The 26,219-nt window shown below is 51.6% G+C and overlaps 1 protein-coding gene across 2 annotated transcripts; it reads left to right on the top strand.

Annotated features, from left to right (window-relative positions):
• Serinc2 (serine incorporator 2) lies at window positions 1-25,607 on the top strand. 2 transcript variants are annotated; one of them, XR_012907453.1, is made up of 11 exons: window positions 1-124; window positions 11,220-11,381; window positions 12,127-12,317; window positions 12,896-12,975; window positions 13,376-13,513; window positions 15,294-15,463; window positions 16,896-16,986; window positions 17,259-17,394; window positions 20,107-20,316; window positions 21,422-23,248; window positions 23,293-25,607. XR_012907453.1 is itself a non-coding variant. In XM_075945666.1 (10 exons), the coding sequence occupies exons 1-10, from the start codon at window positions 86-88 to the stop codon at window positions 21,555-21,557; spliced, it is 1,353 nt and encodes a 450-aa protein (XP_075801781.1). In that variant the 5' UTR covers window positions 1-85; the 3' UTR covers window positions 21,558-25,411. The 2 variants fall into 2 exon arrangements, 1 of the variants encoding a protein (XP_075801781.1); XM_075945666.1 differs by having other exon boundaries at window positions 21,422-25,411.
• Window positions 25,608-26,219: the final 612 nt, after the last annotated feature.

Raw genomic sequence — 26,219 nt, 5'->3', positions numbered from 1 at the left:
TCGGGGTGGGGCCAGCCAAGCGCCTGGAGTCTCACCGGATCCTGGATCCGAGGCCAGCGCCCCGCGCCCCGGGCCGCTCTCAGCCATGGGGGCCTGTCTGGGGGCCTGTTCCCTGCTCAGCTGCGTGAGTGTCCACCCCGTCCCTGCTGCGCCCCCGCTCACTTTTTCTCTACCTTCTCCAAGTACTTTCTTCTTTTTTGTTTTCTCCAAACTTGTCTTTCTGGGACCCCACAGGCGCCCTTCTAAACCTCCTTCCGCAGTCACTCGGTTTCGGTAGCCGGGCTCTGGACAGCTGGTGTCGCCGCTCGGGTGACCGCGGGGAGGGGTAGGGCGCGGCTGGGTGCCCTAGGCGCCACCGCTCCGGGAACCGGGACATTGAGGCCCGCAGCGAGTGCGGGGAGCCCCGCCGCCACCGCGCGTGCCCCATCACAGAGCGGCCCCCGGGAGCGTGGCGCGTCTCTCTCCGGGGCGCGGGACTCTTTGTGTGACTAGCAGGGTCCCGGCTCCCCTCTGCCTGTGCTTCTCTCTGGCAGAGCTGTCATTCTGTCTGTCCCTGTCGCCTGGCTCAGTCTGTTCTTTTGTGTTTGTCCTGTCCGCGTCTCTAGGGTTCGGGCTCAGTCCGTCTGTCTGAGCGTCAGAACTGTCTGCATCCTCTCTCTGCGCGCAGTCTGGCCGCCTCACTCTTGGGCACTCCCCCCCCCCCTCCCGAAAGCTCCGGACCCTTCCCCTCCAGCCCGAGCCAGGAAGGGGATGGGGGTTGGGGGTTGGGTATGAAGCCCTCCCTCCACTTGAACGAGGTTGGTGTCGATTGTCACCGACCACCCGGGCCAAACTTTGGATTCGGGAAGACCCAGAAATAGAAGGAGGTTGTATGTGTCCACCTGGTCGCCTGTGTTGGGGACCAGACGGGTGGCCAGCTCTGTTTTGGGGCAACAACGAACTGAGGGGAGGGGATGCAGCCATACCCGGCTGGGAGGCCCATGCTTTCCCTTTCCCAGCCCCCTTCCCTTCCCCCCTTCACATTAAATCTGAGGTTCATTCAGACTGCTCCCTCCCCTTCTGGCCCCACACAAAGAGGGGCGGAGAGGGGCTCCAGCGGCTGGCTGCAAAATGAACGCTCAGGACTTGCTTCCTTTGTCCCTGATTTGTGTGCGTGTTAGGAGCGGGTGCCCAGGCCAGAGCTGGGCATCTAGAGGTTTTCTTTGTAGCCATTTTCTGAGAGTGCGCTCAGCCTAGGGAGGAAATGGAGTGGGTCCCTGGACACAGCTCTTGTCCTCTGTTGGGCCTGTTTCCATTGAAAGGGGTGTGTGTGTGTGTGTGTGTGTGTGTGTGTGTGTGTGTGTGTGTGTGTGTGTGTGTTCTCTTGCTCCCCAGTCTGATCTGGTGATCAAGAGTAAGGATATTTGCTTGCTGATGCCCCTGCCCTTTTCCAGGCACTGCTTCCTGGTTAGGGAGGGAGACCGTCCTACTCACAGCCCGCAAGATTCCCATCTGGTCTTGCCTGGTTACCCATGCCCGGCTGGGGGAGGGTTCTGAGGGCAGACCTGCCAGTTCCCTATGCCTTGCTCTCCCCATCTGTGAGCTGAAGGCCCCTGTAGTGCTTTCCTTGGTACACTATTGGGGAGATAACAGATGAGAGGTGGAAACTGCCACCCAGCTCCTGTGTATAGCGAGCAGGCATCGTGGGAGCTGCTGTTATCCTGGAGGAAATGTAGGTGGAGAATTCCATCTGGAGAACAGAGCCAAGAACTTCTCTGAGTCACCCAGTCTGCAGGACAGAGTTGAGGCCAGCCAGGCTTGCTCAGACGCTCATTCCAGGGGTTAGCTCTCTTGTCTCACGTTGCCCAGTGGAAATAAGAGGGAATTACAGTCAGGTTTCAAACCTGAAGCCAGAGAGCTGGAGAGCGGGCTCAGCACTTAAGAGCATTGGCTGTTGGTCTGGAGGACCTGAGTTGGATTCCCAGTGCCTACAGGGCAGCTCACAATGGTCTGTAACTCCAGTTCCAAGGTAGCTAGCATCCTCTTCTGTTTCCCTCAGGCACTGCACACACAGTGCACAGACATGCATGCAGGTAAAAACACTCATGCACATAAGATAAAAATAAAAGAAATGAATCTAAAATAAATGTTAAAAGTCTGAAGCCAGACACAGTAATGCATGCCTATCGTCCCAGTATTCAGAATGCAGAGGCAGAAGAATCAGAAGTTCAGGTCAGCTTCTACTACATAGTGAGTGTCGAGCAAGCCTGGGATACAATTTTTTTTAAATCTGATTTTGGTCCAGGCTTCTTCTCTTACACCCCCTCCCCACAAGTGCTTTCTGGTTGCCTAGAGACAGACCTGGTCTAGGGGAGAACTGGAAGATAGCTACTATCCAGGATCTGTAAGGGACCTGCCCCTGCCTTTGGTGCCCTCTGATGTTTCGTATGCCAGGTCATGTCCTGTACCAAAGCTCTTGGCCATGCTGTCTCACTGATTCTCCCAGAATCCCTATGGCACTGTTACTCCATTTTACAGGTGACCATGCCCACAGTGGCCACCATTCACTCTGTTCTTACTGTAGGTCAGCACCCAGGAACGGAGCTATCTTGTGGCACGGGCCCAGCACTGCAAGAAAAATATTTATGTATTTATGAGTATTTACTTTCCTCGCTGCAACAAAATACTCAGCAAAAGCAGCTTTAGCTCTCAGTCCGTTACTGCAGGGCAGGCTTGGTGGCAGGAACTTGTGACCACTGGTCACATTGCCCCGACAGTCAGGAAGTGGAAAGATGTGGATGTTTGTGCTCAACTTTCTTCCTCCTTCAGTCAGGGACCCAAGCCCACAGGATGTTGTTATCCGCATTTACATGGGTCTCCCCTCCTCAGTGAACTAATCTAGATGCCCCTTTATACACAGGCCTACGTGTTTGTCTCTGAGACGACTCTAGATCTTGTCAAGCTGACAGTCGACAGGAACTGTCATTCTGTATATGTGTCCTTGTGTTTAATCTTCGCAAAGACCCCAGCGGTGTGCTTGGTATTATTCTCATCTCAGGCTGGCGCTGTAGCTTGGTTGTTCTTGCCTAGAATGATGAAGCCCTGGGTTCCATCCTCAGTAAGGCATAAACTGAGCGTGATGACCTCAGCACTTGGAAGGCGGAGGCAGAAGGATCCGGTCAGGCCATGGTGGCACATACTTTTAATCCCAGCACTTGGGAGGCAGAGGCAGGAGGATTCCTGAGGTCAAAGCCAGCCTGGTTTACAGAGTAAGTTCCAGGGCAACCAGGACTGTTAAACAGGGAAACCGTGTCTCAAAAAACCAAAACCAACCAACCAAACACTTCAAACCCACTAAATTTGAAAAAAAAGGTAAGAAGAAGGACCTGAAGTTCAAAGGTTCTCCTTAGCTCGAGTCCTAGGCTCGGAATTGTCTCAGAAAATTGATTTCCATTTTTCTGATGAAGAAGCTGGAGCAGAGGGATTCAGTGATTTCCTCACAGCAAAACAGTAATAGGTGGTAGAGAGGGGCACTCCTCGATGCCCAGTACCCTGCTTCCAGGAAACGTTGCCCCGTGGGAGTGAAGCTTTTTGGTTTTTGTTGCTGTTGTTTGTTCTTTGCTTGTTTTTCCAGACAGGCTACCTCTTGTAACAGCACTGGCTGTCCTGGAATTTGCTCTTATAGACCAGGCTGGCCTGGAACTCACTGAGATCCACCTGCCTCTGTCTCCCAAGTGCTAGGATTAAAGGCGTGCGCCACCTCCACGCAGCAGGAGTGAAGTTTTTAAAGATTTACTTCTCCATACGTGTGAGTGTATGTGCAGGTCCATGGGCATGTGCACATGTGTGCTCCTGCAGAAGCCAGAAGAGACTGTCAGATGTTCTCTGTCATTCCTTTGGGGTGGGGTCTTTCCCTGAACCCGGAACTCATGTTTTCTTGTCTAGATTGGAAGCCAGCATGCCCCAGCTATCCTCCTGCCTCCATTCTGCCCAGGAGCTTGGGTTCCAGGTGTTCATGGGACCCATGATTTATTACATGGGTTCTGAGATCCGAACTCTGGTCTTCGTGATTGTGCAGCAAGCTCTCTTCACCATGGAGCCATTTCTCCAGTCCACAGGAGAAGTTCTTTTTTGTTGTTGTTTTGTTTTTTTGTTTTTTTTTTTTGAGACAGGGTTTCTCTGTGTAACAGCTCTGGCTCTCCTGGAACTTGCTTTGTAGACCAGGCAGGCCTCACACAGAAGTCCTGATGGGAAGGCCCCAAGTGTTTCTGGGTGCCTGGGTTGGTGGGAGACTTCTGTGTTCTCCTAGCTGTGATTCAGTTGTCTACTTCTGCTTGGCGTTTGCACTGGACCAGTGAGTCCTGCCTTAGGTGGGAAGATAGGCTGGGTTCACAGGGTGGGGAGTAACTAGACAAGCCACACAGTCTGGGTGGCCAGCAGATTTTTAGGGAGGGTTGTGCATTTGAGGGACTGTCCAAGACATGGGTTCAAACCCTGACTTGGCATCTTCTCATCTGCCCACCGTGGGCAGCATATACCCTCTCCGTGTCCATAGAGTTGGAGGAAGAGGGGGACCCCCCCTCACCTGTGTAGGCATTAAACAGTCGCGAGAGGGGTGCATGGATACATTTTGCATCAAGCTGGTGTGCAGCAGCCAAGCCACAAACACAACACAGCGGTGAATTACTGAGGACGGCCAGTGAGGAAGTGGGGACACTCCACTTTCAGGGAACACCACGAAACTCAGGGCTGTCCATATGTAGAGCCTGAACTTGGCCAAGTTAGTGTCCTGCCCAAGAGCCCATTTCCCAGATAAGGATACTGAGAGTCCAGGAAGGGAAACGCTGAAAGAGTTGGCATCAAGCCGGCTCCAGGAGCCAGCAGGGAGAAGTGTGGGAGCCTTCAGCTGTCTCTCCCTCTGTGCTTACGTGACTGGATGGTTTGTGGAGGCTTCAGGGTGCATCCCTGTGCCAAGTTTTAACTTTTAAATAGTTATGAGATGTATATCCTACCCTACCGTATTATATAGTGATGAAATGCATATCCTACCCTACCGTATTATATAGTGATGAAATGCATATTCTACCCTACCGTATTATATAGTGATGAAATGTATATCCTACCCTACCGTATTATATAGTGATGAAATGCATATCCTACCCTACCGTATTATATAGTATAATGCCTACCGTTTGGATCTTTGATCTTTGTTTTAGTCATTTCTCTTCCCAGACAGTCCTAGTTAAATGACCCAGCCCAGGCAAGTGGCGTTGTCAGAATGAATATCGCCAGTCCAGGCTCTCGGTGATAACTGCCGTCTTGTCTCCTGATGTCAGTTCTCACTTCTGGGTGACTCAGAGCAGCCAGTGACTCTCTCCCCACACCCCTGCTCCACCATCTGCCTCCTCATTTTGGGACCATGGTTCTGTCACTAAGTATAAATCTGCTGTCTCTCTTCTTTGACAGTGAGTCCCGTTGCCTTTGGAGGGGGGGGGGGGGATCCAGACTCTCTGCCACAAGCTTGGAGGACAGTGACTACCTCCCAGTACGGCTCCAGCCACTCTAGAAGTCCAGAAAATACAGTGGTGTTTTGGCTGATGCTTCTACTGTCTTGTCCTCCCCTTCCCCCTCCTCCTCCTTGGTATTGTGTTTTGATTTTTGAGACAGATCTCACATAGCTCAGGTTGGTCTTGGACTCAGCACTTAGCCGAGGATGACCTTGAATTTGTGACCCTCCTGCTTCTGTTTCCCAAGTGCTAGGAGTACTCACGTGGGCTACCACCTCCAGCTTCGTCTGTCTGTTTTGTTGGGTAGTGAACTCAAGGCCATTGTGCACTAGGCCAGTGCTGTGGCCTCTGAGCTACAATCTTACTTCCCCGCTGGGGCACCGGGTTCAGGGAGGTGAAATGGTTTGCCCCCCTTTCCTTTCCTTTCCTTTCTTTTTATTTCCACTTCTCTTTTCTCCTCTCCCGTCCCCTCCCTCTCCCCCCACTCACTTTCACCTCTTCTCACCCCTTCAGGGTCTCATGTATCCCAGGTTAGCCTCAGACTAATACCTGACTCTTCTTCCCCTGCCTCCTGAGTACAGACACTTGTACCCCCTCTCCCAGGACCAACACCAAGCCTAGTGCACACCAGGCACCAGCTGAGCTATATCACAGTCGGGCACCAGAGTGCTATGGATTCTTCCCCATCAGCTGCCCTTGGCCTCAGTTTAGCCGATTTCATTACAGTTCAAGGTCATCAACTTCACAGTGATTTGCCGGCATCACACCCTTTCCCTCTCCCCAGACCGAAACCCCAGTGCGGTCCTTGGTCACCACGCCAGCTCACCGAAACTTCCTCTCAATGAATTCAGCTATTCTGGGTTCCTTATACCGTTCGTGTCCTTTGTGCTTGGATTATGTCATCCCGAATCATGTTGTGCAGGTTGTGGCATGTGTTGGAATGGAATCTGTTTATTTATTATTTTGTGGCACATCTCCCTGTGTGGCCCAGACTGGCCTTGCACTGTCTCTGCCTTACGATTGCTGGGGTTACAGGTTTGCTCCATCACACCCAGCGTTTCCTTTGTAAGAGTTACATTAACACTCCGGTGTGCATCTAGACCAAATTTTATCTATTCAGGGGTTGTTCAGTTTTGTTTTGTTTTGTTTTTTGATGCACACCTAGGAGTGATTATTTTAAACACATCTCAAAATTGTGGCCCCTGAACTCTCTTATGCCTACCCAGCGCCCTACAAATGTTTCTAGGAACAACCAGGAGGGCAGATGAATGTCTTAGGGACACCTCTATCCACCCGGTTCCAAAGCTATGTGACTCGCTGGGGGAGGGAGTAAACTCTCCACTGTTGTCAGCATGCTTTCTGGGGTTCACTGCAGAGACTCCCCCAGGGTTGGTCAGATACTAAGAAACCTTGTAGCCTGGTGGTGCATGCCTTTATCTCAGCCCTCAGGAGGCAGAGGCACACAGACCTCTGTGAACAGAATCCAGCCCGATCTATATATCAAGATCCAAGTCAGCTGGGGCTACATAGTGAGATTCTAACTAAAAAAGAAAAGAGTTGGGTGGTAGTGTGCACACCCTTTAATTCCAGCACTTAAAGAGGCAGAGGCAGGTGAGCTCTGAGTTCTGGGCCAGCCTGGTCTACAGAGAGAGTTCCAAGTTCCAGGACAACTAGAGCTACAGAGAAACCCTGTCTTGAAAAGCAAAACAAAAACAAAAAACAAAGAAAGAAAGGAAGGAAGAAGAGAAAAGGATGGGTTTTGGTGGAGGCTGGAAAATAGAAGATCAGGAGTTCAAAGCCATCCTCAGCTATGTAGGAAGTTTGAGACCAGCCTGGTCAAGCAGACAGTCTCAGCAAGAATGACTAAGTTATTTTTGCAATGCTGGAGAGTAAGCTCAGATCTTGTGCCAAGCCAGTACTCTACTACTGAGCTACCTCTTCAGACAATTAAATTTTTTTACTTTGAAATGGGGGTCTCACTAAGTTCTCCAGGCTAGCCTTGACCTCACTCTGCAGCCCAGGCTGGTTCTGAATTCACAACCTTTCTGCCTTAGCTTCTTGAACAGCTGAGATGACAAGAGTGCACCCCATGTGTGACTAAAACCTTTATTATTTTTATATTTGTGAAATCAGCAGATGGTGATCTAACGTGCTGCAGTGCGCACGCCCGCGTGTGTGCACGTGCGCGCGCACACACACACGCGCACACACACACGCACACACACGCACACACACACACGCGCACACGCACACACGCACACACACGCACACACGCACACGCACACACACACGCACACACACACGCACACACACGCACACACACACACGTGCACACACACGCACACACACACGCACACACACACGCACACACACACGCGCACGCACACGCGCACACACACACGCACACGCGCACACACACGCACACGCGCACGCACACACGCACACACGCGCACACACACACGCACACACGCACACACACACACGCGCACACACACACGCACACATGCACACACACACACACGCACACACACACGCACACACGCACACACGCGCACACACACGCACACACGCACACACACACGCACACACGCACACACACGCGCACACACACACGCACACGCGCACACACACGCACACACGCACACACACACGCACACACGCACACACACGCGCACACACACGCGCACACACACACGCACACGCGCACACACACGCACACACGCGCACGCACACACGCACACGCGCACACACGCGCGCGCGCGCGCGCGCACACACACACACACACACACACCCACCATAGAGCAGTCCTGTTGTGGAGGACTGTGATATACATGACAGGCACCTGGTTGTCAGCCTCCTCAGGTTATTTCCAGCCTTGTACAGCACACATGCACTTCGGTGTTCCTCTGAGCTCATGCTGCTTTTCCTCCTGCCCAGAGGCCAGGGTGTCTGTAGGAAGCAGCTCTGGTGGGACCTGGTCCACGCCAGGTCAGGGTAGCAGGTTGATCAAGTGGTGTGTGGACTTGCACACTGGGGAGCAGGGTTTTAGGCCTGTATCTCTCTTAACCTGGGCCCTCTGGCTCCGCATCAGGACCTGAGACACCCTGACGTTTGAGGTCTCAGGAGCTCCTGGAAAAGCTTCTGTATTTTGACCTCTTGGTGACGAAATGAACTGAAACAGCTTCTCGCTGGGACCTGGTCGCGCCTCTGACTGTTCCTAGTGGCACAAACTGAAAGTGCCAGGACCCGGAGGCGGGGCCTAATGGAAGAGGCACCTGAGGTGGGAGGGAAGTCGCGGTTTGCTCTAGCCTTGCGGGGATTGTTTGCAGGGCTGGGGCATTTAGAAATTAAAGGACACTCCCATCCGCGAGCCTGTGGGCTGGGAAGTGGTGTGTCTGTGGGCAAAGCCTGGTGCTGCCCGTAGAGACCTGAGTTTCAATCCCTGCTCCTAGGCTGATGTATAGATCTCGGTCATATGAAACTTTTTTGAGGTGGTGATGGGGATGGACAGGCTGGCTTCAAATGCACTGTTTAGCTCAGGTTGGTCTTAAGGTCATGATCCTCTTCCCTCAGCCCTCCGCCTCTGGAGTGCTGGGATTCTAGGTGTGTGTGGCCATGCTCTGGCTCCTGTCACCTTTTTGGGTCTTGCTTTCTTCATATTTTAGATGGGAAGCATCCCATGGGTGGGTGGCATGCTTTCCACCTCCCCCCCCCCCCACCGAGTTAGTTCTTCCTGTCACTTCTGTCTCCTGGCCTCCATGCTCTGTGACTGTGTTGCCCTGTGACCTCTGCTAAGCCTGTAATGTTTAACCTCATCATCTGCATGTGTAAACTGAGACATCTCTCTGGCTTCCCCAAAGCCCAGGAGGCTGGGCTTCAGGAACAACCGGAATATGGGACCAGAAGTTGCTGGTTTAGCATCCTTGTTGCTTTTGACTTCATGGGTGACAGTATTTCCAGGGATATTTCATTTTGGGAGAAGAGGCAGATAGGAAGGCAGCCACGTGGAGAGAGTTATGTCCCCCACGGGTTCAGAAAGTTCTCAGAGAAGCCAGAACCTCTGAAGCTTCGGTCAGCCAAGCTGACTCAGTGGGCTGAGGTCGTTTCTGCAGTCGGGGCTGTGTACCCACAGAGGGTGTCCACTGTCCTATGGATGGAAGCCGTGGTCCAGATGGTCCCTGTCTGCTCCCATCTGCCCATCAGACATCACACTGCTTCCTCACCATGCCTTTTTCATCTTCCTTCCTCAAATGCAACAGTCTCTGCTGCTGCAGGCAGGAACGTTTTCCCTCTGGGTCTGGTATTGCTTCCTGATCCTTCAGCCCCCAGTTCACTTCCTCAAGGAGGGCTTTCTAGGACTTGCCATAACCCAGTCAAAACCAGTCTGGTTTGCTCTGTCACCGACGTGGAATCTCTCAGTATTTGAACAGCTTAAAATGTCAGTAACTTTTGGCTTAAGGTCTTTTTGGTCCACCGAAGACTGTTTCTCTTGGGTTCTTAAATACCTGGGTGAGAACTTGGGCTGTTTCCTCAAGACTTGTGCTTGGGATTGGTTTCCCAGAGGACTGAGTCTTTTCTCTACTGACTCAGCTGTGTGTCGCCTCCCTAATCCCTCAGTGATTTCAACCTAGGAAGGCTGCAGCCTACGTAGTGGATGGTGAGAGGCGCTAGGCCACCATCAGCTGTCCAGCATGGGTTCTGCCCCAGACAAAACACAGCCTCCGGGGAGTCTCAATTTCAGATGTTTTGAACATCCTGATTTCTCAGGGCTTAACATGTATCTGGTTCTACTCCAAACACTTTATGTTCATTGAACACATAGTTCATAAGCCCCTATTAGGTTCTGAGTACTGTTTCTGGGTCTGACCCAGTGAACAAAGCAGACAAAAATCCATTCTTGTTACACGGAAGATGCAGACAGACAAGTAAGATACAAAGAGTAGTAGAGAACTATGGAGAATCATGAGCTGGGGAAGAGATAGGGGGTCCCAAGGAGCTCGCATTCTGTCTGACTGTCTGTCTGTCTGTGACAAGGTCTCACGTAGCCCAGGCAGGTCTCAAACTCACTAGAAAGCTGAGGTTGGCCTTGAACTCTTGATCCTTCTGTCCCAGGGATTACAGGCACATGCTACCACACCTGACGGGGGCTTACAATTTAAACACCCAGGACTGGAGAGGGCTCAGTGGTTAAGAGCACCGTCTGCCCTTCCAGAGGTTCAGAGTTCAATTCTCAGCACCCACATGTCTCAGCACCCACATGGTGGCCCACAACCATCAATGGGAGCCAATGCCTTCTTGTCTGCAAGCTGCATAGACCTGCAGTATACATAGACTAAATAAATCTAAAAAACAAAGCAATTTGAACACTCAGCTTCATTCTCACAACTGCCCCGTGAAGAGTGGCTACCTTCATGATCCCTATTTTATAGATGGGGAAACGGGCTCAGAGGTTGAGTGACAGGTCACACAGGTCATTCATTAGTGGCAGCTGGCCTTCTGGTTTTCTTTTTAATCACTCCCTCTGCCTAAGCGATAGTGTGATAGTAGCCCTCACTTCTGCAGCTATAGGCTTTGTGGTTCTAGTTCAGTTTTAGTACTGAACTAGAAAGTTAAATGGGGGTCCTCTTCCCCAGCTCAGCACAGACTTCAAGACTGAGGTGGGGCCGGTGGAGGGTGTTGAGTGCCCATGTATGAAACGAAACTGACGGGGCTGCCCGTTCCTGCCTCCCCTAGGCATCCTGCCTCTGCGGCTCTGCACCCTGTATACTATGCGGCTGTTGCCCCTCAACCCGGAACTCCACGGTGAGCCGCCTCCTCTTCACCAGCTTTCTCTTCTTGGGGGTGCTGGTGTCCATCATCATGCTGAGCCCCGGAGTGGAGAGTCAGCTTTACAAGGTAAGTGTCTGCGAGGGTGTTGGAAAGCACCGGATCGCCCCGCCCCACCCCGCCCCGCCCCGCCCCACCCTTCACAGTCAAGGGAAAATGATTGAAGTTCCAGGGCTGGTATGCAGGGGTGGGAGGACACCTGAGCTTCCTACAGGGTGGATCCTACAGGAGCGGGTTCCCCTTGGAAAAGCCTATTCAGGACTGGAGAGCATTTCCTGCTCTTCCAAAGGTCCTGAGTTCAATTCCCGGCAACCACATGGTGGCTCACAACCATCTGGAATGAGATCTGGTGCCCTCTTCTGGCCTGCAGACATACATGCAGGCAGAATGGTATATTCTAAATAAATAAATCTATAATAAAATAAATAAATAAATAAATAAAAGCCTATTCATCACTGCTGCCTTCTAGAGGCAGGTTCTGGGAGTGCGTCTCCCTTTGGATGTTGAAGCCCTTTGGATGTTGAAGCCCGGGCTGGGAATCCAGACTTTAACATCTTGACCAGTGCAGAGGTGCGGATCCCTGCAGAGTCCGTAGAGAGGCCAACTCTCTCGGGGGTCCCGCAAGCCTCTTAGTGGTTCTGCTAAAGGCAGGAGGTGAAGACCGCCTGAGATGGGGGTGTGGGATGTGGGCGATGGTTGTGAGGGGTTGTTATGGGATAGGGGTCTGGGCAGCCTCTCTTAGGGAAACAGGCCTGAGTGAAGGCTGCAGGGTTATGGTGGATGGGGTTCTCAGGCTGCCCTGTTGTCTCCACAGCTACCCTGGGTGTGTGAGGACAGGACCCAGCAACCCTTGGTCCTGCAGGGCCCCGTGGACTGTGGCTCCCTGCTGGGTTTTCGCGCCGTCTACCGCATGTGCTTTGCCACAGCGGCCTTTTTCTTCTTCTTCATGCTGTTGATGATCTGCGTCCGCAGCAGCCGGGACCCACGAGCGGCCATCCAGAATGGGTGAGTGGCAACCACAGGCACCTGCACACTTCCCTGGAAGGCTCTTCTCCCCTCTGCCTATCCCCAGGGACGCTAGACCCTGCCCTCAGACTGGTAGAAGCCAGAGGTCAGCCTCGGCTGTTCCCGGGAACTATCCACACCTTTTCTTTTTTGTGAAACAGGAAACAGGGTCTCTCACCTGGGGCTGATGACACTAGCCTGGCTGGCCAGGTCCCCAGCGACAAGCATGTCTGGGTTTTTATGGGAGGGCTGAAGATCACCGGTTGGTCTTCACGCTTGCGTGACAAGTCACCTGTTGAGCTACCCCTACTCAAATCCGTTTTGAATGGAGGATAAAGTTCAGAGATGGTAGTGGTTGCTACACACACAACAGTTCAGTTTTAGTCTCGCCGCTTGGTTCTTCCCCCTGCCCTGAGTTCCAGGTTTTTTCTAGGAGTGGGGAAGACCTTGTCTGTCAGGTCACCAGTATGCCCCTTCCTCTCTCCTAGGACCTGTCCCTTGGGTGGAGGTTCTGGGCTGCCTCCGCTCCGGTTCTGTCGAGGCCCCCATTCAGCTTTCCCCCTTCATCTCTCTTGTAGGTTTTGGTTTTTTAAGTTCCTGATCCTCGTGGGTATCACCGTGGGTGCCTTCTACATCCCTGATGGCTCCTTTCCCAAGAGTAGGTGGCTCTGAGGGCACGGGAGGGGCAGCAAGGAGGGTGGTGGGGTGAGTGGGAGGGTGGGGGTGGCTCTGCCTTGGCCTCACACTGACTCCAGGTGGCTGGCAGCCCTCTGCGTTTTCTTCACTAGATAGCAGCATCCTAGTGCTGGGCTTTGAAGCCTTGGGGTAACTCGGGTTGGGGGACTACCTCGCCTGGACCCTACTCAGCCACGCCAAGAGAGGAGGACTCTGCTTCTGTTCATGTACCCACGCAGAGTAGGGCACGAGTGACTATTGCTTGAGTGTGTGTGTTTGAGAGAGGACAGCTGAGTGAAGGCATGCTAGGAACCCTGGGGACCTGCTGTCCCTGTAGCCGCTCCTACGGCCCAACCACCCATCCTATTGCTCTCTTCCCACAGTCTGGTTCTACTTTGGCGTCGTGGGCTCCTTCCTCTTCATACTCATCCAGCTGATCCTCTTCATCGACTTCGCACACTCCTGGAATCAGCGGTGGCTGTGCAAGGCCGAGGAGTGTGACTCCCCAGCCTGGTATGCAGGTCAGTGCCAGGCTGGCCTCCACACTGAGGGGCTGGGTGCCTGATGGATGGGGTCTGGAGTTGAAGTTTGGAGGAGGGAACGGGCCCTGGGAAGCTGCCTGAGGGGCCCTGAGGGGTTGAGATCCATAGCTTCCAACAGACAGACTACACAGAGCAGGGAATGTGCCAGGCCCTTTGGTGGTGGCTCAACCATACTTTAAGTGATGTCTGGTTATTGGAATCCCTGCTGAATCCCCTCCACTTCTCCTAAGTCTGTAAGAAAGTCTGGGCCAGCATTCATTGCCCTTCTCACCTTTCTGAGCCTGCTGGTCTCTGTCCAATCATCAGACCTCATGAGCTATTGACAAGACCCTTGTTTTGTGAGCAACTGATGAGAATCTTGCCACGTACTAATGACAATTTGCTAGTATAACCTTTTCTTTCTTTTTTTTTCAAGACAAGGTTTCTCTATATAACAGCCCCAGCTATCCTGGAAATTGCTTTGTAGACCAGGCTGGCCTTGAACTCACACAGATCTGCCTCTGCCTCCCAAGTGCCGGGATTAAAGATGTGCGCCACCACCGCCCAGCAACCTTTTCTAAAAATATTACTGGGGATTAAACCCAGGATCTTGCGCATGCTAGTCAAGCAAGCACTGTACCAATGAGCTACACCCCCAGCCCACTTCTTTCTTGTTATTTTGAGGCATAGTCTCACTAGGTTGCCCAGGCTAGCCCATGAGGCCATGGTTGACTGTGACTGGAGATTGGCATCTTTTTCCTCATTGAATAACCCATGGCTTCTGGGATCACTATTATGCGCCCATGCGGGGCACTCTGTTCAAACTTTTTAAAAACAATTTCTTTTAATATTCACTAATGTGTGTGCGTGTCAGTGCCTGACCACAGTAAGGGTCCTGGTGTGATGGTGCACACTTTAATCCCAGTGCTCAGGAGGCAGAGACAGGCAGATCCCTGTGAGTTGGAGGCCAACCTGCTCTACAGCGCAAGTTCCAGGACAGTCAGGGCTACATAGAAAAACCCTGTCTTAGAACAACAAGAAGAAGAGGAGAATTGATGAGACTATTTTAGAAAATGGGATGTTTTGAGTTCAGATTGGAGCCTGGGTTTATTGCTGGATCGTTCATCAGTCATTTTTCTAGACTTCAAAATTTAATCATATTCAAGACCCAAGGCTGCTGAAGTTGGCTAACCCAAACTAGAACTTTAGTCAGGGGTGAAACATATAATGGAGCGTAAAAGTTGAATTTCTCATATCTTATATCGTCTTGTGGGCTTTACCAGCACATTATTTTGGCTTTAATTATTTTATGTGTATGGGTTTTTGTCCGCATGTGTGTGTGTGCAGTGTGTGTGTGCTTGGTGTCTCTGGAGGTTAGAAGAGGGTGACACATCACCTGGGACTGGAGTCATGGATGGTTGTGAGTCACCATGTGGGTGCTGGGAGCTGACCCCAGTCCTTTGTAAGAGCAGCAAGTGCTCCTAACTGCTGAGCTGTCTCCAGCTCTACCAGCAAATTCTTTCAGATGATAGCGGTGCAGTGACATCCGGTACAACCCTGTTTTGATTTACTGTCCTTAGAGTGACAGTCACCTCCTTACAGCGTATGAGTCATTATGGATTGGGTTGGGCAGGAACTCACAAGGGTGCCGTGGGGAGCCACGCCTCACATCAGGGAACGGAGGCCTATGGCAGGAGGGCAGCTGCAGCCTGCTGGGGTAGCTGGCTCTCCTGTTTCTGCCTCACGATTCTGAGCTGTTGTTCATCTCCACGGTGCCCAGGCCTTTTCTTCTTTACCTTCCTCTTCTACCTGCTGTCCATTGCTGCTGTGGCGCTGATGTTCGTCTACTACACCGAGTCTGGCGCCTGCCACGAGAGCAAGGTCTTCATCAGCCTCAATCTCACCTTCTGCGTCTGCGTCTCCATCGTTGCCGTCCTGCCCAAGGTCCAGGTGAGCCTGCCCGTTGGTCCAGTCCCTTTGCAGGTGGGACTTCATGGATGAAGCTGGGTCCCAGGACAGGCACTGACAGGTCGAAGAGACCTGGCCTGTGTTATAGCTTCTAAGCTCCTGGTCTCCTGATTTGGCTGTCATATCTACAAGCTAGGCATCTTTGAGAAAGTGCTTTTTTTTAAAAATTTTATTTATGCTTTATGAGTGCTCTGAATGTACACCTGCAGGCCAGAAGAGGACGCCAGATCCTATTATAGATGGTTGTGAGATACCATGTGGATATGGGAATTGAACTCGGGACCTCTGGAAGAGCAGACAGTGTTCTTAACCTCCGAGTCAGCTCTCCAGCCCCTTGTAGGGTTTTTTTGTTTGTTTGTTTGTTTTTTGTTATTTCGAGATAGGGTTTCTCTGTGGTTTTGGAGCCTGTTCTAGAACTAGCTCTTGTAGACCAGGCTGGTCTCGAACTCACAGAGATCCGCCTGCCTCTGCCTCCCGAGTGCTGGGATTAAAGGCATGCGCCACCACCGCCCGGCCCCTTATAGGGGTTTTTAAAAGACAAAACTGTATGGCCACTGTATTTCCCATTTGACCGTTATTTTCCAAGAACTACAACTCCCAGAATTCCAGCAAGTCACCTGGTACTTGGGCAGGTGGGGCTTGCAGGTTGGCTTTGGTTCTTACAAGTGCCCATGTCAAAAAGGTCAGGTGTGTTTATTATCCAAGAGTAGGGAGGTGGGGACAGCCAGCCTAGCCAAACTGGCAAGCACCAGGTCCCACTGAGAATCCTTGTCTCTCAAAAAACAAAAGGATGGTTCCTGAGGGGTGACAGGTGAAGTGTCTTTGGCCTCCATGGTCATGTACATATACACACATACATGTAACACACATATACAACATACACACATGCATGCACACACACACACACACACACACACACACACTTCTACAAAATGCAGATTCTTAGCCAAGGCTAGTAAATAGCAGAGTGGGGATTTGAACCAAGAGCTCGTGCAGGCAGTGAGGAGTGGGGCAATGCAGCAAGGAGTCAAGGTTGAACAAAGCCAGTTTCTTTGTGAGCTTTGTGGGGCAAAGGCAGGGATCTGGTGGGGCAGGAGCTTCCGTGGGGGGGCACTCAGGGCCTCATTTTCCCTCTCCAGTCCCCCCTCCTGCCCCAACCATCTCTGGCAGAGGGGCCAGGTGAGGTGGGAAAAGAGGGGGCTGCAGAGTCTGGAGTGTGACAGTGGGGTGTAGGGCGCAGATGAAGCTGAGCAAACTAGAGAGGGGCTGACCCGAGCATTTGCGGAAGAAAGGGTGTTGGTAATCTGGGGTGTCAAGAGAAAGAATTGGGGCTCCAGTTTTGGGTAGGGAAGAGTGGCGGGTGCTCTAGCGGGGTGAGCGGGCTGAGCTCTTCCCTATGAACTGTCATTGCCAGGATGCCCAGCCTAACTCAGGCCTGCTGCAGGCCTCCGTCATCACGTTGTATACCATGTTTGTCACCTGGTCGGCCCTATCCAACGTCCCTGGTGAGTGTGAGGCAGGCACTGGTCCAGCAGTGGCCTGCTGAAGTGTTAGGGACATCACAGGGGTGTGGGACACCTAGAGGTTCAGTACTGGGGGTGGGCAGGAGGGCCCCATCTGCTCCTGGAGTTGTTTAATCTGTCTTTATTGTGTCTGCCACCCCTGTGAGTGTGTCTGTCTGTCTGTCCTCTTGGGTCAGCTCTCTGCCTCTCCTCAGAGTTCCCTGGCTCCTAGATCCAGTCAGCTAAGGTTAAAGGTATCTGTGTTCCATACCCAGACCAAAAATGCAACCCTCACCTGCCCATCAGAAATGGAACAGGCCAGATGAACTTGGAGGACTACAGCACCGTGTGGTGGGATGCTCCGAGCATCGTGGGCCTCGTCATCTTCATCCTGTGCACCTTCTTCATTAGGTACCAGGGGCTTGGGCTCCGGGACGGGTGCTGAGTGGGGGAGCGAGAGAGGACTGGGGAACTTCCTATTGCTGTGATAAGCATTGTAACTGAAACCAGCACGGTGAGGAAAAGGCTTATTTGGATTACGATTGTGTGTCTCAGCCACATTCTGTCACGGAGGGAATACTGCCTATTGGTTTGCTTTCGGTGGCTTGTTCAGTTCCCTTTCTTCTACAATCCAGGCTCATCTGCCCAACAATGGTGTCACCCACAATAGGGTGGGCTTTCTCCCCCCCCCCCTTCTCCCCTTTAATGATAGATTAAGCAATCATTAATCAAGAAAATGCCCCTTTTAGTTGGTTCTCTCCTTCGGGATTGAATTTATGCCACTAGGCTTGGCAGCAGGTGACTTGACCTTCTGAGCCATGCCCCTGGTCCTGTTTATTATTGTCGTGAAAACTTTCTCATGGAATTTATTAGAACAATGCTATGGGCCAATAGAAACAGCAAAGAATCAAAGTATTATGGTGCAAGCTGTAAAAAAAAAATTCCCAAGTAAAATTCCAAAATGTTGAAAGTACTGAGTTATTCATTAGCCAACCAAGAGCTCAAGAAAGGCCAGCACCCAGATAATAAAACACAGACGTTTAAAAATTACTCCTGCATATATGAGCATGATGTGTATGTATGAGTATGTACCATATATGTGCATATATGTGCATGTTGTGTATGTACCATGGCACATATGTAGAGGTCAGGGGATAAGGCTGTGAAGTCAGTTTTCTGCCTCCACCTTTACATGGGTTGTGAGGGTGAAACTCGGGGTCACCAGGTTTGAGCAGCAAGGACATTTACCTCATTGAGTCACCTTGGGGACCCATGGCATTTTTTGGTCTTTCTTTTCAGTGCTGGGATCCGGCCAGGGCCTTGCACGTGCTGGGCCAGTGCTCTGCACTGACCTTCCCTCTGCTTTCTTTTCCTAAACACGAAGGCAGTGGCTAACACCAAATGCCCAGGACTAACAAAGCTCAGAGTTTCCAGACATGGCTCATGCCTTTAATTCCCACCCCTGGGAAGCAGAAGCAGGAGGATTGCTGTGAGTTTCAGAACAACCAGAGTGACATAGTGACATAGTCCAGGCCAGCCTGAACTTGTGAGACTGTCCCACAAACCAACCAGAGTGCTACGCTGATGGGTCAGGGGAAAGTATAGGCTGTGCAGGTATGAAGACCCAAGTTTATGTCCCCAGCTTATACAACAGGACACTGCTGTACCCCAGCTTATACTACAGGACACTGCTATACCCCAGCTTATACAACAGGACACTGCTGTACCCCAGAATATACTACAGGACACTGCTGTACCCCAGCTTATACAACAGGACACTGCTGTACCCCAGCTTATACTACAGGACACTGCTGTACCCCAGCTTATACAACAGGACACTGCTGTACCCCAGCTTATACTACAGGACACTGCTGTACCCCAGCTTATACAACAGGACACTGCTGTACCCCAGAATATACTACAGGACACTGCTGTACCCCAGCTTATACTACAACACACTGCTGTACCCCCAGCTTATACTACAACACACTGCTGTACCCCAGCTTATACTACAACACACTGCTGTACCCCAGCATATACTACAGGACACTGCTGTACCCCCAGCTTGTACTATAGGACACTGCTATACCCCAGCATATACTACAGGACACTGCTGTACCCCCAGCTTATACTACAGGACACTGCTGTACCCCAGCACTGCAGGGTGGAGACAGGAGGGGCTCGGGAGCTTGCTGGCCAGCCAGTGTGTCTGAGATGTCAAGTTCCAGGTTTAGTGAAAGACCCTGTTTCAAAAAAGAAAGTGGATGAGCAGTTGAGAGAGAAACATAACATTATCTTCTTGCCTACACACACACATGCATCATGTCCCTTACAGGCAAGCACACTACATACACACATGCACACATATACATACACCCTCCTCCACCCAATGAAAACAGCCTGTATTAATCTTCTTTCTGTCGCTGTGATAAACACCATGGATCAAAAGCAACTTGGGAGACAAGGATTTATTTCGGCTTATGCTTCCAGACAGGAAACAGTTCATCATGGAAACATGTCTGAGCAAGAACTCAAGGCAGAAACCTGGAATTAGGAACTGAGGCAGAAGCCATGGAAAACCACTGCTTCCTGGCTTACTGCATGGCTTGCTCAGCTGGCTTTCTTATGCCTGTCCAGGGTGGCACTGCCCACAGTGAGCTGGGTCCTCCTATATCAATAATTAACCAAGATAATGGCCCAAAGACTTGCCTACAAGCAGATCTGGTGGAAGGAATTCCTCGGTTGAGGTTCCCTAGTTCGTGACCAAAACTGAGCCTGCAGAACCTTGATGAATGAAGCTCCTGGTTTGGTGCTTTCAGTACTTGGTACTCAGTACTCAGTATTCGGTACCTGTTCTAGAAGTGGTGAAGTGACTATTTAGTTTATACCCTGGACCGGACATTTGGGAGATACTTGAGGAAATCAAGGGCTCACAGAGCTGTATTTTACTCATGGTCGTAAGGATTGGAGTAGAGTTGAGAGATTGAGCTGTGTTGGCTCCTGGGCGTCTAAGGAGCCTGGGCCACCCGAGTCTAGTGTTGTGACCCTGGCTCACAAGTCACGCCCTGCTGTGTCTACCCACCTCTGTTAGTGTCCCTAACAGCCTGCCTTCCTCTCCCGCAGTCTGCGATCCTCTGACCACCGGCAGGTGAACAGCCTAATGCAGACGGAGGAGTGTCCCGTGGAGACGATACAGCAGCAGCAGGTGACCGTCAGTGAGGGCCGCGCCTACGACAACGAGCAGGATGGTGTCACCTACAGCTATTCCTTCTTCCACTTCTGCCTGGTCTTGGCCTCCCTGCATGTCATGATGACACTTACCAACTGGTACAGGTGCGCTGAGGCAGCCTGGTGGGCGGGAGGACCCAGCCAGCCCCGGGTGGACTCCCTGAGTGTTTTCTCCAGCCCCTCCTGGGTCTTCCGGTCTCTGCTCAGGCTTGGGAACCTAGGTGGCAGAGCCTGTCTTAGGCCCCCACAAAACCGACCCTTCTGCCTTAGTTTCCCTGCTGTGCCTTCATCAGCCCAGCTTCTCACACTTTAGCTAAGAGACCAGAATGGACAAACAGGAGATGGGGGGCTGGGCTTTAGCAGGGTGACCATGTTTGCAAATCAGAGCTGGGTTGTGGGGGATCCCAGGGTGGGGTGCAGGGAGAGGCAAGATTAGGGTACGGCCATCAGAATAGAAGCCACAGAATTAAGTGTTGGAATCAAGAGGTCTAGAGTTGGGGTTGGGACAGTGGGGAGCTGCATCTTGTCAGGACTATTGGGGAGCAATATGTATCCTGGGATAGGTCATTTGGCTAAAATGGAAGTTCAGAGGCAATCAAACCAGTAGAGGGGCAAGGAGCTAAGTCAGGGGCCAAGGCTGAGTCATCAGATTAAGGACCAAAGTCAAGGCCAGGAAGGCTTAAGGTCAGAGTTCATCGGTCCTTAGGGGTGAGGGGTGAGGCCAGAGAACTGGGTGACAAAGTACTGAAGATGGGGTTTCTCTGTGTTGCCCAGGTATGCTTGAACTTGAGATCCTCCTGCCTCACTTTCCTGAGAGGCTGGGATTACAGGCCTGGGCTGCTGGCCTTTGGACTTTTTTGTTTTGCTTTTGATACAAGGTCTCATGTAGCCCAGGCTGGTCTCAGATTTATTATATAGCCAAGGATGGTCCTTAACTCCTGTTCTTGCCTCGCCTTCCAAGTGCTTGGATTATTAGCATCACTATGCTTGGCTCAGGATGACAGAGTGAGGGACCAAGAGGGAGGTCAAGTCAAAACCTAGACGTCTGGTCAAGATGGGAATTGAGGTCAAGGTTGGCTCTGTGGTCCAGGGTCCCAAGGCCAGGGTGTCTCCAGTGTGAGACACAGGAATTGGAGGTACAGGGTAAGAGGAACAGGACTGAGGTCACAGGAGTGGGGGCCAAGCTCATGAGCCGGATGGTGTGTTCCAGCCCTGGTGAGACCCGGAAGATGATCAGCACATGGACCTCTGTGTGGGTGAAGATCTGTGCCAGCTGGGCAGGGCTGTTCCTCTACCTGTGGACCCTGGTGGCCCCCCTGCTCCTGCCCAACAGAGACTTCAGCTGAGAAGGCCCTGCAGCCCACTCACCTGGTGCCTTGGGGCTCAACAAGGGCCGGCCCACCCTCGGTCGCACCCACCCACCCTCTTCCAAGATCTGCCAGAGTCAGGGGACCCTCCATTCTCAGTGCCTCTGGGGTCTGGGAATATTAGGCTCTGATCAAGCCCCACTTTCTGCTGCCCGTGGCCATGCACACTCACCCTTGGGGCAGAAGTAGCTCCTGTTCTCAGGGTCCCCAGAAGAGGGCATGGAAGGAGAGTGGCCCAGAGCTGCTCAGCTGGCAGGGGGTACCCACCCCACTGGGGTGCCCACACCAAGGCCTGTGCTCCAGGCCTCCAGAGCCAACCCTCTTTCCTAGACCACGTGCCTTACAGAGTCTCTGAGACTCCACCCAATAAACACACCTGTCCATGTGTGTGACTTCCATGTCCTGTGCTCCTCACCGTGGGAGAGTAGAATGCCATGCCTGGGAATAAGGGTCGTGGAGAGTATGGTAGGCAAGCTGGAGAGCAGGGGTTCTGTCAGGGAGCCAAAAGGCCTCTGGACCCTGCTTTCTAGCGTCTGCTCTCTCCTCTTTTCCCCTCTGACCCCTGTTCACAGTCTGGGCCTCATCGCTATGCTCGCTTCTCTTCTTGCTGCATCGCTCCTAGGGCTTGATGCCGTGGGAATCTGGAGAAGACCCAGAGCATTCCCAGGCCTTGGAACACCTAAGGAAGGGCTCGTGCTCTGAGGCCTCCAAGTCTGGCTCTGCTACTCTGAGGAGGCTGGGTCGCTCTCCCCAGTGATTCGAAGAGAGCAGTGCTGCCTGGTTGGTCAGTGGCTTCTGCGATGGCCCAAGGAGTGGCCTGTGCAACAGACTCAGCCAGAGGTGCTGGTGTGAGGGTCAGAGAAAGGCTTCTGTTACTCCAGTGCAGGCCATTCATCCCTCGTGGTGTGGTGGTGCTCGTGGGTGTGGACTGTAGGTAGTTTTTTTGATAGTCTGGTTAGGTACCCTTTACAGCCCTCCCTGGAGGGGGATGAAGAGATGGCTCAGAGGTTAAGAGCACTGGCTGCTCTTCCAGAGTCCTGAGTTCAATTCCCAGCAACCACATGGTGGCTCACAGCCATCTGTAATTTATCTCTTCTGGACTGCAGACAGAACACTGTATACATAATAAATACAAAGTTTCACAGGCTTGCCTGAGACCCGACCACCTCCCAGGTAGCCCAGGATTTTAGGGAGTGCAGGAATGGAGCAGACATCCTGGAAACGGATGAGTCTAATAGGCACCCTGGAAACTCACTTGGGCCTAGCGCTCAAAGCACAGGGATAACTGCTGGAGGCTTGCTGGGGCTCAAGAACGAATACAAACTTACTGGGGTGCAGAGGGCATTGTGGGGTCAGAGGAGCGTGAGAAGATGGGTGGTCTGGCACAGACTCTCAGGGGTTGTGGGGAAACTAGGTACCCTAAAGGCAGAGGGGAGTTGCTGGAGTGCTGAGCCAGGGGCATCCCTAGAGGGGTGAGTTGATACTGGGATCTCCCAGATGATGTTTTAGACAGATTTTCCTGGGTGAGGTAGGGTGGGTGGAAAGCCCAACTAGGTGAAGCTAAGGAAGGCTCTCTCACTAGGGCGGGTCTGGAGGATTTCTTGGTTTACTGTGCATACAGTAGGTACACAGTAGACATCCTCAGCCCCTTCTCCATGTCCTAGCACACAGTAGGCACACAACATACATCATCAGCCACTCCTTCCTGTCCTAGCATATAGTAGGCACAGAGTAGAGATTCATAGCCCCTTCTGCTTGTCCTATCACACAGTAGGTACACAGTGGACATCTATAGCTCCTTCTCCCTCTCCTAGCACACAGTAGGTACACAGTAGACATCCTCAGCCTCTTCTGCTTGTTCTAGCACACAGTAGGCACACAGCATATATCATCAGCTGTTCCTGTCCTAGCACACAGTAGGTACACAGTGGACATCTATAGCTCCTTCTTCCTGTCCTAGCACACAGTAGGCACACAACATATATCATCAGCCACTCCATCCTGTCCTAGCACACAGTAGGTACACAGTGGAATCCTTAGTCCCTTCTCCCTTTCCTACCTGGTCATGCTGTAGCTGCTCTGAGCTCATCAGATATAAGAGGAAATGCTGAACCCAGATATAAGAGGAAATGCTGAACCGTTGCCTTCCTGTTACAAGGTATTGCTGTGTCTGTCTTTTAACTCAAAGCAATGCCTGGAGCTACAACAACCTTCTTGGGACAATGAGACGACAAACCTGCTGTGCCTGGCTCCAATTTCACTTACATGAGGAAAACCAACCTCTGTATGTCTAAGTCCTGTTAGGTATCAGCTCCGTGCGACTGGATGCGTTGCTGTCTGAATTACTGTTCTCAGCTGTGAAGAGACACCATGACCAAGATGACTCTAATTAATTGAGGGTTTGTGTACAGGATTAGAGGCTTAGTTCAGGATCATCCTGGTGGGAAGCAGGCAGGCATTGTACTAGAGCAATAGCTGAGAGCTTTACATCCTGACCCCCAGGCAGCAGTGAGGGAGAGAAACCTCATAGCCCACTCCCAGCGCCACATCTACTCCTGTAAGGCCACACCTCCTAATCCTTCCCAAGCAGTTCACTAACTGGGAACCAAGAATCCAAGCATATGAACCTGTGAGGGCCACTCTCATTCAAAACCCACACTGATAGAATTTACTGGTCTTTAATTTTAGGGATAACAAGAATAGCAAACAGGACCCTGACCCCGAGTCTAATTAGCACACATTTCTCCTAGTACTCTGTTTATTTCTTGTATGACCCTTGGAGCCCCTTGTGTGACTCACTGTATGGCCCAACTCTCCCCAAGGCCAGGACAAATGAGAACCTATGCTCACTGGTTGTTTGTGGCTCCCCTGGGACCTAGACCAGAACCCCGATGATGAGAAGCACTCAGAACAAGTCAGGGTAGATGAATGAGCACCGTTTGATTCTGGCACAGCCACGGGAAGGCTGTGGTGGAAGGAGCGGGCATGGAGGGCTCCATTGGGCCAGGAAGCCCAAATTCTGCTATTGAGAGGTCAGAGGACTTTCCTAAGAAATGACTTTAAAGCTGAGGCTGGCAGAGTATGCGGAAGTTCACTGTGCCAATGAACATGGAGAAGCCTGCTACAGGCGGTGCATGCCTGGTGGTGTAAGCTTTACACTTGCGGCTAGGGTGGAAGGAATGGCTAGTTTAGAATATACTGCAAATCTTGCCTCAGAGTGTCCCAACAAGGCATGGGATTGCTCTGTGGTTAAAAGTGTGTGCTGGCCAGGTGATGGTGGTGCACGCCTTTAATCCCAGCACTCGGGAGGCAGAGGCAGGAGGATCTCTGAGTTCGAGGTCAGCCTGGTCTGCAGAGCGAGTTCCAGGACAGGCTCCAAGGCCTCACAGAGAAACCCTGTCTCGAAAAAGAAAGCAAAACAAACAAAAGTATGTGCTGCTCTTGCAGAGGACCAGAGTATAGTGATATTTATGTTTTAATAAATAAATAAAGTTTGCCTGAAGATTAGAAGGTAAAACTGATCCACTAAAGGCCGGGCAGTGATGTCACACACCTTTAATATCAGGGTTTGGGAGACAGGCAGATGAATCTCTGTGAGTTCAAGGCCACTCTGGGCTCCACAAGATCAATGCAGAAACAGATCCGGATGGTGGTGGCTCACACTTTTAATCCCAGTACTAGGGAGTCACATGCCTTTACTCCCAGCACTAAAGAGAATATAAAACAGGAGGAGACAGGGGCTCAGGGCTCAGTCTGCAGTCGCCCAGCCTTGGTAGAGATAAGACTTCTCTAGTGACTTGGCTGTTTTGCTTTTCTGATCTTCAGCTTGAACCAATATCTGTCTCTGTTTTTTTTTTTTATCATTTGTGCTACACCAGAGTTTGTATTTGATTCCTAGCACTCCATGTTGGGCGCCATAACCCCAGCTCAGGGGACCAACAACCTCAGGCACCCACATGTACCCGTGTATGAACCCACGAGTGAGTGTGAGCACACACACACAGAGAAAATAACTTTTTAAAAGTAGAAGTGGGGCTGGAGAGATGGCTCAGTGGTTAAGAGCATTGCCTGCTCTTCCAGAGGTCCTGAGTCAATTCCCAGCAACCACATGGTGGCTCACAACCATCTGTAATGAGATCTGGTGCCCTCTTCTGGCATGCAGGCATACACACAGACAGAATATTGTATACATGATAAATAAATAAATTAATTAATTAAAAAAAAGTAGAAGTGGGTGGATGATCATGTAAATAAAACTGTTTCACATGCAACTGTGATGTTCTGAGTTCAGGTCCTTAGGAGTTGAGCTGGACATGGTTTTGAGCATGGGCAGTGGAGGCAGACAATCTCTGAAAGTTCTGTGGGCAGGCAGCCTGGACTAGACGTCGGTGAGTGAATGACAGGGATCCTGTCTAAAGCAGGGTGGAAGGTGAAGACTGGCATCTGGCATACAGAGGTGACCTCTGACCTCCACATGCGCTCGGTGGAGCTCTGCACACAGACGGACATATCATTGTTTCTCTGTGTAGCCCTGGATACCCTGGAACTCTGTAGACCAGGCTGGCCTCAGACTCACAAAGATCCACCTATCTCTACCTTCAAATTCATGGGGTTAAATGTGTGTGCCACCACTGCCTGGCT

This window comes from Microtus pennsylvanicus, chromosome 13 (genome assembly GCF_037038515.1).
Source record: "Microtus pennsylvanicus isolate mMicPen1 chromosome 13, mMicPen1.hap1, whole genome shotgun sequence".
Taxonomy (NCBI): domain Eukaryota; kingdom Metazoa; phylum Chordata; class Mammalia; order Rodentia; family Cricetidae; genus Microtus; species Microtus pennsylvanicus.
Note: the sequence above shows the minus strand (reverse complement) of the source record. Positions and strands in the feature narration are given on the sequence as shown.